Genomic DNA, 13,714 nt, shown 5'->3' with positions numbered 1-13,714 from the left:
TTTTATTAATATAATAATATTATATAATTATTTACTTTTTGATAAACTAATTTAATTATTTAAAAGTACATAAAGTAACAATAAAAAAATTTGCTATGTCTCAGTGTCTCACTGTGTCCCACTATTTTTAGTGGAGCACTGTAGATTCTCTTATATATAAGATGACATTTAAAGTTGAGTTGAAATATTTTTGTGTAAAAACTACACTATTTTTAAATTTTTACCATCCTATTGGAGATGGTCTAAGGTCATCTCCAATGCTCAAACTTAAATATAATATCAAAATAACACCAAAAGAGTATAATTTTAGCACTAAATTTTATTCTATTCCAACCACAACACTAAAATTTACACTAGAAAATATTTTTTATTATTATATTAATTTATTAAACTATCACCCAGTATAGTATGTATATAAATATAAAAATTTAATCATAAATACATTATTTTAATATTAAAAATTATGAAAAAAATTTAGTGTAGTCTATAGTGTCACACTAAAAATAGTGTGACACTATAGACTCCTACATATATAGGATGAGATTTAGAATTCCATTGGAGTAGTTTTGCGTTTAAACTCTACTACTTTTGGGATTATAATGTCTCATTGGAGAAGCTCTAAGAGCGTCTCTAATGGTGTACCATTTCACCATATCGGTGTGAAATTTTCGTACCATTTCACTCTAATAGACACCAAATTATGCACCAAAATAGTGGACACTAAATTCTACACCATTAATGGTGTTAGATTTTAAATTTACACAAATTTAGTGTTAAACTTTTTTTTTACATTCTAACTCTTGTTTTAATTTCTTATAAAAAATAATTTTACATTTTAGTTCTCAAATAAAAATTTATTACAAAAGTAATAATTAATTTAATTAAATTGCTAACATCTTGAAAAATAACAATAACAAAAATACTAATATTAATATTAAATAAAATAAAAATAACATAACACCAAATTATAAAACTAAAAGGAACAACATAAACAAACCAAAGATATGGATATCAAATGAAAATATTAGCTTCTAATATTTTTTTGGTCGACATAGACAAATTAAGAATACAAATGCTCACTATGTCTTTCGAAATGTATTAATTGACCATACGTGGGAATATAATAATAATTAGAAAATTAAATTTGGTAGGTGTACTTTTTTTTTTTTTTTAAAAAAAAAATGTGCAATGTTTAATTGATTTAATAAATATTTTATTTTACTAAATTAATTTAAGATTTTAAATTCTTAATAGTACCCATGATATAATTATATCATAAATTAATTAATTTAGTTTATCAATGTAAATAGTATAAAATACGAGATTATTTTAGTAAAATATATTTGTTTGGTGGAATATTTGGTGTTAATTATTGAAGTTGTTGCACCAAAAATAAAAGATTTTATACTAAATTGATGTAAATTCTATACCAAAAATAAAATAATTAATGTAAATGTAAAATATAGCTCACTTTGTTGAAAGTCTACTTTAATAGTGTGCTAAATTATGATGCAAAAATCTCACATAATAAAAAATGATCCAAATTGCATCACAATATAGCATGGTGCAAAATTTACATCACAATAAATGTTATGTTTTTATATTTACTATTATGCTATTTTTAATATTTTATTATTATAGTTTAGTTAGCATACTAATTTAAATTAAATGACTTTCATAATATTTATTATTTTATTATTAAATTTTATATTTACTTTATTATTTTATATTTTTAATAAAGTATTAGATAAGCATTAAATAACATATTAAATTTTGTATCAAAATAATAAAAATTGATACAAAATTACAAAACTATATATTAAAAAAAAAAAAAAACTAATAGATTACCATAAAAAATGCCCAAAGTCAAAATTGCTATATTTAAGTAAAACACCCTTAAAAAATCATATTAAATGTAAATTATTCAGGACAGTTTATTCTCATTTAGCCTAAAAATACAACCCCTTACCAGAAAAAAAAGAAAAAATGTAGTCAGTCTTTCCATCTTTGTCTGTTCTCAGGCTCTCGCCCACACTGCTGACTGCTGGCATCTCTGTCTTCCTCTCGGCGTCGTTCTCCACTCAGGCGCATAGTGTAAAAATGTTTTTCTCTTTGGTCTATACGCTCTGAAAATGTTTCTTCTTCATTTTAGATTTACGAATATTATTAGCATTTCTTTCTAACCTACTGATTTAATTTCCTTGGCTTAACACATTGGCTGAAAGCTTTACTTATATATGCTCTCTCATGGGAATACCTTATACATTTATATTTTTATATTGATTTCAGGAATGGTGTATGACTGTATGTGTTCTCTGTATGTATATTTTTGATTGCGCATAACATGTTTGACAATATTCCTCACTCTCATATATGAACTCATCAGTTTGTATTAACATTATTGTACAGGTCGATTTCCATACAAGTTTGGTTTCCAAGTGTAATATGTCTTGTAGCCATAAAACATGGCTATTCGAAAGACAAAACTTTGGACATCTCTTGTACATTTTTCTTATGCTATCCTGCAATTTCGTTCAGCATACTCAGTCTCTTCAATGCAAATGGTCCTCCAAGAAAAAATCAAACAAGTAGTGATGGTGAAAACCTATGAGAAAATTCCTGATCTCCTCACATCCTTTGATCAAGCTCGCCAAAACCCAAATCCTTTTTCTTTCCTTTCTGCCCTTCCACTGATGTCTAGGACACAGATAATTGATGAAATTTTGCAGTCATTGATTCCTATTAGACCTCGCTCCAGGCCCCAAATTGCTTATGCTTGCCTTCTTTCCTACACTTTGGAAAGCCCCAATCCTCTCCCTCTTTCCCTTGTTGTTCTCCAACGAACTCTTCGTTCAGGTTGTGTCCCTGTCCCCCAAACCCATCTTGCTCTTTCTTCTGTGTGGCTGAAACACTACCACCACGAACCTCACTCCATCCAGGACATCTTAAAGGAGATGAAATCAATTGGATACAATCCTGACTGTGGTACTTGCAACTATCTCATATCATCTCTATGTGCTGTTGATCAGTTGACTGAGGGAGTTAAAGTCTTAAAGGGTATGGCTCAAGCAGGATGTATACCTGATTCAGAGAGTTATGATACAGTAATAAAAGCAATGTGCAAAGTCAGGAGGACAGCTGAGGCACTAGACATGATTAAGAAAATGGTCCAGAAAGTTGGATTAACTGCAAGACAGGGAACTCTAGTAAAAGTAGTAGCAGCATTGCGGGCAAACAGAGAAATGTGGAGAGCAGTTGATATGATCGAGTTTTTGGAGAAGGCGGGTCATGTTATCGGCTTTGAGAGCTATGAGTTGGTGGTTGAAGGATGTTTAGAGCGTGGTGAGTATATTTTGGCAGGAAAGGTGGTCGTAGGGATGACAAATAAAGGATTTCTCCCATATATTGGGGTGAGACAGAAGCTTGTTCAAAGGTTAGCAAGTATTGGTGAATGGAAGCTTGCATGTGATGTGCGGCACAGGTTTGCAGAATTGCAGTCATAGCTTTTTGTACGTGTTTTCCAGCTTGGTCTCTGCAATGGTCACTGAATATAGTGGGGACATGGAAATTAGGATAATGACATGTAAACAAAGCTTCAGTTGAATATGACATTGTGTTATAGCTAAAGAAACTTGTGTCCCTAAGTTAAAATCATGTTATTTACTAAAGCACGGGTGAAAGCCACACCAGCTCTTTTTGTACGCCATTTTCACAATGATAATGAGTGCTTAGTATTAGTATGAGATGGTGCCCTATAATTGGTTAGTGATTTTTTATAATCTTTATTAAAGTAAAATTAGTAGGATCTAATTTTGAATTACATCAATAGCGATATTACACTTCATAAAAGTGCTAGGGACTATAGGTGTCCTTTTGTATTTCTCTATTTTTAATTGTGGAAAGGAATTTCAGAATTTTTGAGGGATGTAAAAGCTCAGCAGAAGATTTGTGGGAGAAAATTAAGTTTTGGTTAGCTATGTGGGTGTACAAGTCCAAATATTTTGAGGATTTCTCGTTTTTAAATTTAAATAGAGAGTGAAATATCTTGCGTAAGAAACTTGACACTGATGTTGTAGAACTAGATGAGAGTTTCTTTTTATGTCCTATATTGTAAAGAGTGCTTTATATTGCCTTTTTGTTTACTACGGTTTTCCTCCGCCACAAGTGAGGGTTTTAATTTCGATAACGGGAGAGGTCGGTCTAAAACAAACGACCTCTTTCTCTTATTTAAAAAATTATTGCGTAAAACAATTACTTTCGTTTGCTTTTATTCTATTGAGTTGTTTGAAGAAGTTGATCTATTTTCCATGGTCACAACAACTAGGAAGGTTGATTATTCAATCAGGGCTCCTCCTGAAATACAGTGCTAGGAATTGATTAGATCAAGATGTAACGTGCATGAAGCATGAGCGTATGTCAGTCTGTTCATCGCTTTCAGTATATACTTATAACAGTATCCAGGTTTTTTTTCTATTAGTCCCTATTATTACCTGGTTTGCTTTATGTAAATTTCACACTATTGGGGTAGCACAACATAACCATTTGCTGTTGTCATTAGTAACATCTGATAGAATTACGTTTATTATAATTTTTATTCAACATCCACTAATAATTCATCAAGTTTTAATCCTTCAAAGGGTAGCTGGCTTCCATGGCAATACCACATTGACCTCTCTTATTTGTGGAATCACGTTTCATCTTTATGTAACCAGATTCACCCCAGTTAGTTCCCCATGAATTCTTCACAAGCCAATACTTGGAGCCATTCTCTTCACCATATCCTACTAGTGTTACACCATGATTAAGGTCGGTTCCACATTGTCCGGTGAAGACACCATGGGAATAGAGTTGAAATTCAGAACTAGCAGCATCAATTGCAACAGAGATAGGTTGGTGAGCGGCTGCAGTTTGTAGTTTTCCTTCATCATTGGCAGGTACTCTTTCGTAACCACTTATTGTCACTTTTCTATTTTTTACCTTTTCGCGTTTGCACAGGCCATCATGTCCTTTGTAAGGATAATTTTTCTCTGTGGTGAGTCCATTCCTTTCGATATATTCAAATGCTTTGTCCATGAATCCACCTCTGCAGCCAAGGTTCCCTGAGGTAACATCGCAATCCATTAGCTGCTGTTCCGATAAAGACACCAATTTCCCAGTTTTGATGTGGTTGATGCCTTCAACAGCTGCTACTGAAGAAAATGCCCAACAACTTCCTGTATTGAAAGAGATGTCATAATTATTGGATTTAAGGTCAACATATCATGAAACCAATTATAAGGAAGTAAAATAAGTACAAGAATTGTGCATAGACTAAAAGCATTACCACATTGGCCTTGATCCTTGACTGGAGTAACAGAGCCATTCTTTCTCCAATCCACTTGCTCTGGCAAATTCAAACCATCCCCATATCTAAAGCTTGTTTGGATATCCGGTAATGGTTTAAAACCCAAGAAGAGCTCTTGAAACTCGACGTTTGTCATATCTGCGTATTTATTGTCTGCAAGTTTGTAAGGAAGGTCTAGAGAATTCACTTGGTCAATGAGCATAAGATTCACATTGTAAATCAAATAACGAAGTTCCCTCTCTGCATCATTTTTGTACTTTCGTGCATTTTGTATTATCCACCTATCGAAACTCTCTTTCACAGCTTCTTCACTGCGTCGACTTACTTGGGGCTTGTATGGCTCTGAATTGGCCCTCAAAGGAGACCACAATGTCCACAGAACTAATATGGCTAAACAAGCACTCCTTAACATCATAGACACCTCCATGAGTGACTTTCCATGTAGGAATATATGGACTGAGAATGAAGATTTATATGCCTAAATCAGCTATGCTTGCATGTACAACAAAGATTGAGTTTGTTCACGTTTCATTCCACGTATAATTTGGCTACACATTTGAAGCATTTAATATGGTTAGACTATAAAGTGTTAACCACACGTTTTGTTGATCAAGAATTCTATTAACTAATTCAAGGCAAATGTTTTGTGTGTTTGTATTTGAGTTGTATGGTGAATTGACGTCTCTAATAAGTGGTTTTATTTTTGAGTTTAAAGTGTATGGTAAACAAGTTAAGGCTCTTTCTGTTCATGCATTCCACAAGGACAATTTTCATGCAAAAGCAATGAAGATCAATTGCTAAAACCCCTTACGAAACGAATTAAAGGCAATTTATTATTATTTTTTTTAACATGGTTTAAGCTTCTTTCCAAATCACATTTGTTATCTGAACTCAGAATTTTGCTCAAGATTTTGTCATGTAAATCTTTATTTGTACTTCTTTGCAAAAAGAATCATTATTTGTACTAGCTGTAAGAGATTTGTTGGAGATCACCAATAGTAGTTATAATGACTTATGACCAATTATTCGGGGTGGGGGTGGTATGTTTTTATTTTTATTTAAAAAGAAAAACCGTAAATATATCTAAAAAAAATACAGCTAGCCTAGTCTCTTCGAATTTAATGGATTTTTAATTTATATGGCTTTTATGTTTATAGTTTCTAAGGGCAACTCCTTTGGTGTTAAATAACATTTATAGTGTATTATTTTTAGAAAAAATTATATTGTATAACCATTTTATTTTATTTGTTTTAATTTTTATTTTTATTTTTATATTTTTTAAGATATACATACTTTTATAAATGATTTTCCTATTATACCCATTAGATTAATGTAAATCATGTGCTATACTTAAGTGGAATGTAAGGATATATTACACAACTCACTCATAAAAGTAGGTAGATTTTAATGAAATAAAATATAATGGTATTTTTGATTAATGGATATAAAAAAGAGGTATTCCTTAAGTTATCCCATTATTTTAACACTATTTTTTTTAATTCCAAAAATAACACTAAAAAATCTATATTTCATTATTATATTATTTTATTAATATAATATAAGTTCTGATTATAAATAAATTATTTATTTATTTTTCTTATAAAGTGGTTATTAAAAAAAATTGCCACGGTCTAAAATTATGTCAAAACTTCATTAATTTTGAGATTTTACAGTTTTATTGGAGAAACCCTAACACTTTTTCCAATAGTTTTGGTATATTTTCATTAATTTGATACAAAATTTATTACTTTGGGTGCAATAGCTTCAATAATTCACACCAAATAAAAATATTATTTAAAAAATTTCACATTTTATTTTATTAATATTAATAACTAATAATAATTAATTTTATCATAATAACTAATTTATAATATAATTATGTATATTGAATCAATAAATAATTTATGATTTATTTTTTTAAGAAAATAGAAGACGGCTTAGAATGAAGAAGAAATAAAGTTATGCATCAATTTGGTATAAATTCAAAATCTAACACCATTAATAATGTTGCAATTTGGTGTGTACCAATATAGTATATTTTTTTTTAATAAATGGTAGAATTTTATCAAATCAAATGACAAAATATTTTTAACATCAAGAGATACATTATTCCCTTGAAACACACAATCAAAAACAAGATAAAATGCTCTTGCTAATCGGCTATTAGCAACCCCATCACATAGACCGTTTAACAAAAAAAATAAGTTAGGGTTTGTAACAACATCTTACAATCATCAACCAACAAACCAGAATAAGAGGACATGCGACACTTATCCCCAGTAGACAAATGATGCCAAAGTGCTTGCACCATCAAAAGGCAGTCCATCTCAACAACTGTTATTTGTGGTGGCCTCTGCTTAATCTAGCTCAGAGCTTTTTAAGCCCAATGGGTAGAACCCGTACAAAGAACTTCAAGAAAAAAAAAATCTTACCCTAGTAACCTCCTTCACAACTTTGCCAACCAAGACTTTCACAAGCATATCCTCCGCCCCGGTAAGGTGCTCGTTGACCTCAGGCATTAAGCAATCCTAATATAAATCGAGCATCTCTTTAACCTTCTTCATCTGTGGCTGGATTGTGAGCGTAGTAGTAGTTGGTTTTGGCAGGTTGGGCTAATCAGTATTGGCCCCCTTAGAGCTTTTGGCTAGAGCAAGTGGAGGTTAATTGGTGTGTAAGATCAAAGAGGAAGTTAAAAGAAGAATTAATTGTATTTAGCTTAAAAGTGTTAACATTGTAATCTTATTAAGAAGTAAGGGAAAATCAGGAAATACAATAGGGAACTTTCTATGAACAATCGTTAAACTGTATAGTTGGTAATTCTTAGATTTTCAAATTAAAGATGCTATTAAGTATTAAGATGTAAAGTTTGTTATTTGGAGTAATAAAATTTCTTGTTCATTCACCAAAAAAAAAAAAAAAATCAATTTTTTTTTAAAACGTAAAATATTTTTTTTATTGACTTTGAAATTATATACTAGTGAAGGTGCAACGTTTTAGCACGGAGTATTTTTACTGCAGGACAAAAAATGTTATGTTTAACCAATTTTGAGTTTGAGTATTTAAATTTAATATTTGTTTAAACCTTAAGTATTTTTACCACAAATATATATATTTTCTCTACCATTTGACAATAGTATGATAATAGAGAGGTTGATATTAGATTCATGTTACGTTTTCTTTTAATGTGATCATAACTTATAAGACACAGAATTTAATGGTCATATATAGTTATAAGAGATGGTTGGGTTGGATGGACCCATCATATATTTTAAAAGAAATAATTAAGAGCTAGGCCCATATAAACTTAGCTTAACTGATAAAGGGCCACTGTGCCCAGAAGTTAAAAGAATGTGAAGATCAGTGCACTTTGCAGATATATGCAACAGTGCCACTAATAACTTATATAGTATTCCAGCCAAAAAAAAAAAAAAAAAAAAAAACTCATATAGTAGTACTATACTACCACTACGACTACTGGTAGAAGAGAGTAACTTAGAATCTGTGAAGATGGTACTTTATGCAGGCAAGAATCTTTTTGCCTGGCCATAGCATGTGCCCCATGCCCCAACTGTAATAGCACCCAATTAAATTAAAAAAAAAAAAGGATTTCTTTTATAGAAAATAATTTATATATACATACATGTTTGAAGATGTGTGTCAATATGAGAAAAGCGAGTCATTGTGTAGATCATAGTGAGCAGAAAAAAAGGCTACCACTGCACATGGAATTATATCATATGGTGGGTCTACCTAAAAGTATACCCTCTTATTAAAATATACATATTGTGAGTAGAGAGATGAGGTAAGTGAAATGGGACAAAATATTATACCAATGTACACACCACAGTGAGGTATTTTCAAATTGTTTTTCTTACTCTCCTGTTGCTTTCTTTTTTTACATAAAACATTTTATAGTGGCACTACGGTAGTAGCTATATAGCTAGGGCTAGGGACCAAAACAAATAACAAGTCAAATAATTCAAATGTAGTTTAGATTTATATAAATCTGACAAAGTAATAAGATCTCAAAATATATAGGACACTTCCATATATATAAAAAGTAATGATAATATTGAACTGATTTGTATAAATATATAATGCAAATTAAAGCAGCGTTTTATGATGAAAGCACTAGCTTTTGAAACCGAGTAGAGAGGAGATGATGATGACATTTTAGATGTTATGTCTCTCACGACGGTACATATATATTATAAGCATCTGCAGCTAGTTAATTATTATACTATAATTAAGTCTTCTTATAAATCCTTAATTTTAGTTATGTTATAATGAGATCAATATCTTTTTTCCAAGCACTTAGATCCGTTTCGTTTTTGTTCCTCCTTTTATTGTTGTTATTAATTTATTTATGCTAATTAGAATTTTTGTCCCCTGAATTTTGACATATACCAAATTATGTCCCTGAACTTTTAAGGTCGTTAAAAATACCCCTGAACTATTGAGATTGTTGGATTTAAAGACTTTTTTTTTTTAATTTTAATAAAAAAATCTAACATGAAAGTTCAGGGGACATAATTTAGTACATGTCAAAGTTCGAGGGACATGATTTAGTAGATATCAAAGTCTGGGGAGTATGGTTTAGTACATAAACAATCATCGAAATAGTAAAATTGAATAAAATTAGATAAAAGTCCTTAAATCTAACAAACTCAATAGTTCAGAGGGCACTCTTAACGACCTTAAAAGTTCACGGGGCATGATTTGGTACATGTCAAAGTTCAGGGGGCGAAAATCCTAATTAGCCTTTTATTTATTCGGCTAAAAATGAAAACAAAGAAAAGATACAAAACGCATTAATAACAACATACCCTTTATTTCCTGAAACTAATTAATCAAACCAAACTTTGTAAATATTTATATATATAGAGGAGGTTTCAATAGTTATATTATCACTATTGTACAAGTTTGTTTAGTTATAGTTTTTTTTTTTGACTTATCATCAAGTAATAAAAATATCACTACCACAAACACCTACCTTTAGTGATAAAGTTTAGTCACAACATAGATACAAGCTGTGAATAATATAGTTTTAGTGTTGTGGTGATTTAATCACCCTCCAAGAATATAAAAAACACAATGAAATCAAAGAATAACAAAGAAACTAAAACTAATAATGCATAAAAAGAAAATAATAAAAACAGAGTATGGAAACACATGAGTTACAAGATTCAATCACAAGCAGAAAACTTAGATCTACTCTTTGGGTGGAACTGCCTTGATGCTTTGCCTTTATTAATTGAGGACAATGCTCAGAGTTGAAACACAACAAGGACATAAAACATGAACAAAATGGAGTCTTGCTCCTACTGAAATGGCTCACTCGAGGGACATGAGTTATACATTCTCAAACACTTTACAATAGCACACATTCTCAATCTTTTTCTCTCAAGCTATTGAATAGCAAATGGTCTTTATATATAGACCCAATACAAGTATACCCGAACCAACAAACTTAACAGAATTTAACTAACAAACATATCTAACTTGCACAAGTATATAAACACCACAAATTTTACCTGGTTTATATACTTATACAAGTGTGAACTTTGAGCAAAACAAATGGGCAAAATCATTCCATCAGCAAAGTCATCCTCCAAGAATGAGGATCAATAATCTTCTATGTTCAGCAGCTTTAGGCATAGCCTAACACTTCTCACCAGTGACACATTTCGTGAACATATCAGCTAGATTTTCATGTGTGTTAATCTTCTTCACTTTAACTTTCTTGCTGGCAATAATGTCTCTGATAAAGTGTAGCTTTACACTACTACAAAACAAGCCTTTAGAGACGTTTTTTTTTCTTCAGCATAATAATTAATAACTGATGCCACAGGGTTGAAATTTTTTGGAAGGGAATTTGACGTCATAGGTGTGCCCCCTATGGCATCGGTTATTTCCAAATAACCGACGCCAAAAGGGTTTATAACCCTAGCCCATCCCTTCGTCTTTCTCATTCGATCAACCAACCCAGAAACCCCCAAACTAGAGAAATCCCAAACCCTCTCCGCCAACCACCACGAAAAATCACCCCCATTTCACCATTTTTCACCATTTTAGCTCATTTTTGTTTCTAAATCTTCTATTTTTCATACCTAAAACTATATACTTGAAAATATCATATTTTCTCTCATTTTTTAGGGTAAACCGAAGGTAGAGGTAGTGGTTGTAGTGGTTATACCTTCGAACACCGGTTTTAGTGGAGAAAACATTATATCTCAATGTCTATTAAGGTATAAATCTAATTTCTACTAATTTTAGTAATGTACATTGCTTTATTTTTTATTTTATAATTTTTTTAGGGTTTTTCTGTATTATTAATTATATATTGTGTTGTATTGAATAAAGGGAGCATAAAGGAGCATAAAAGGGGCGGACATCAAAGGAGCATTTCACAGATCGGAACCGGAAGCTTGAAATCACAATAAACCCAATAGAATAAACAATACATTTGTATACATCACATTTTGATGTTGTCTGATTGGATATGAATCCTTGGCTTCATCGATTTGAGGGAACCCGCTTCATCTACCATTATTTCTGATCGAAAACCCTACGACTAAATCAAGTAATCTTCAAAAAAAAAAAAAATGACAGAAGATTGACATAATTAAGTATACATTTGTCAATATGGCTAACCTCTATATTCTCAATATGACGAGATCAAACAGTACAATATCCTAGAGAAGTGTGCATCGCTAATCTTAGAGTCTCCATTAACATTCTCTCGTTTGCTTCTCCATCCTCGAAATTCTATCTAGAAGGTGGTCGAAGAACTAAAACTCAATGAATCCCATCACCACCACCCATACGGAGATCACATTGGAGAAGTCTACAATTCCAAAGCTAAATATATTAAACAAAAGGAAAAAAATGTAGGAGAAGAAAATGATGAATCAAAAAGAAAAATGAATTTAACTTTGGGCTTGTGGTATAGCATTGTCAAAGATTGAGAATGTAAGCGAGAATCCCTTCTTTTCAATTTCTTGTTCTTGAATCAGAGTTTTTTGTTTAATATAATCTATTATTTGTGATGTCAGATCGCTGCCAACATGCAATTAAATGATGGGTAAAGATCATCTCATCGTTCTTTCAATCGTTTAAGAAATTGTTCAATGGCCAAAGTTCTATACCATCAATGCGATTGACATCAGAGGAGTTGATCGGCAGATAGATTTGAGTTTGAGAGATGGATGGAATAGAGGTCAATCGCAATAAGGAGGGAGAAAAATTATAATTTAGGAATATTCTGTTAAGTTATAGTATATTCTGGTTAAACCAAAAATATCGGTGACTTAGACTAAAAAAGTAATATTAATTTATTTAAAAATTAATATTAAAATACATCTTAATTAAAAAAAAACTGTTATTTTTGAATAGAAAATTAAAAAAAAAGTACCCAATAATTTTTCATAAATCAAAAATTCTGTTGTATATGCACATTTTATATAGAATAGATATAAACATTGAGAATTCATGATCAAATATATTCTATCTATAGATATTTTGAATATGCACTTAGCTTGGATTTTTGCAAGTAATTAAAAGAAAATAACACCGGCTATATATGCATGTGCTATAGTAGCAATTACAAAAGAATTTAGAAAAGTAAAATAGCTTATAAAATAGAATAGCAAGAAGGAATGAAGTAAAATAATTCGACCAGAAAAATATCTATTCACATGGCACATTTAAAGGGTAACTTTATATGTATAGTATATCATATCAATAATATTCCTAGCTGACAAGAGATATAATTAGTTCATATATCATGGAGAAATATTTGAGGATACTAGTGCCAAATATTATTACAAACTATATATATATATATATTATATTATATTATATGGGATATGATTTTATTATGTGATTGTACTTTCACGGAATGCATTCCGTGATGTACGGCAGCCGTCAGATGAGAGACTTATTTAATCTGATGGCTGAGATTGATCTATGAGTAAGGTTAAAAAGTAAAAACGTACACTGACACTCATTTAATGTACTCCGAGACCCATCTAATGTACTACGGAATACATTCTGTGAAAGTACATCACGGGATAAAATCGTGTCCCTATATTATTATTAGTGTAATGATTTAGTATTTTAATTTATTAATTTTTATAAAAATAATTTATTAATCATAAAATAATACTTTAAACGGATGTAATTGGATACTATTAACACTATAAAAAATCTTACTTTTAGTTACAATAAAATTTTGACTAAAATTAAAAAAATTATAATTAATTATAAATTAAAATTCTTAAACTAAAAAGTTTGGCTAAAAATATTAATTATAAAAATTACACTGACTAAATATGTTTTTAATTATAATACTTTTGTTACGATTTAAAT

At 30.6% G+C, this 13,714-nt stretch overlaps 2 protein-coding genes across 4 annotated transcripts; one reads left to right on the top strand and one right to left on the bottom strand.

Annotated features, from left to right (window-relative positions):
- Positions 1 to 1,931: 1,931 nt before the first annotated feature.
- Positions 1,932 to 5,204, top strand: LOC115699146 (pentatricopeptide repeat-containing protein At1g06270). 3 transcript variants are annotated; one of them, XR_004008298.2, is made up of 3 exons: positions 1,932 to 2,094; positions 2,410 to 4,934; positions 5,090 to 5,204. XR_004008298.2 is itself a non-coding variant. In XM_061102901.1 (2 exons), the coding sequence occupies exon 2, from the start codon at positions 2,466 to 2,468 to the stop codon at positions 3,501 to 3,503; it is 1,038 nt and encodes a 345-aa protein (XP_060958884.1). In that variant the 5' UTR covers positions 1,936 to 2,102; positions 2,410 to 2,465; the 3' UTR covers positions 3,504 to 5,154. The 3 variants fall into 3 exon arrangements, 2 of the variants coding, with proteins under 2 accessions (XP_060958884.1, XP_060958885.1); XM_061102901.1 differs by having other exon boundaries at positions 1,936 to 2,102; positions 2,410 to 5,154; XM_061102902.1 differs by lacking the exon at positions 1,932 to 2,094 and adding an exon at positions 2,114 to 2,317 and having other exon boundaries at positions 2,410 to 5,154.
- Positions 4,526 to 6,013, bottom strand: LOC115700240 (zingipain-2). Its single transcript, XM_030627807.2, has 2 exons — positions 5,324 to 6,013; positions 4,526 to 5,213 (listed from the first exon to the last, which is right to left on the bottom strand). The coding sequence occupies exons 1-2, from the start codon at positions 5,769 to 5,771 to the stop codon at positions 4,624 to 4,626; spliced, it is 1,038 nt and encodes a 345-aa protein (XP_030483667.2). The 5' UTR covers positions 5,772 to 6,013; the 3' UTR covers positions 4,526 to 4,623.
- Between the last annotated feature and the right edge of the window lie 7,701 nt (positions 6,014 to 13,714).

The sequence above is a fragment of the Cannabis sativa genome, chromosome 8 (assembly GCF_029168945.1).
Source record: "Cannabis sativa cultivar Pink pepper isolate KNU-18-1 chromosome 8, ASM2916894v1, whole genome shotgun sequence".
In the NCBI taxonomy this organism is placed as follows: Eukaryota; Viridiplantae; Streptophyta; class Magnoliopsida; order Rosales; family Cannabaceae; genus Cannabis; species Cannabis sativa.
This window is presented reverse-complemented; position numbering and strand designations above follow the sequence as displayed.

Excerpts from the sequence above, each read along its gene's own strand:
- LOC115699146 (XM_061102901.1), top strand. The coding sequence starts at position 2,466 with ATGGCTATTCGAAAGACAAAACTTTGGACATCTCTTGTACATTTTTCT.
- LOC115700240 (XM_030627807.2), bottom strand. The coding sequence starts at position 5,771 with ATGGAGGTGTCTATGATGTTAAGGAGTGCTTGTTTAGCCATATTAGTT. Across the intron at positions 5,214-5,323 it reads CAAGGATCAAGGCCAATGTG|GAAGTTGTTGGGCATTTTCT; the intron begins GTAATGCTTTTA and ends CTTTCAATACAG.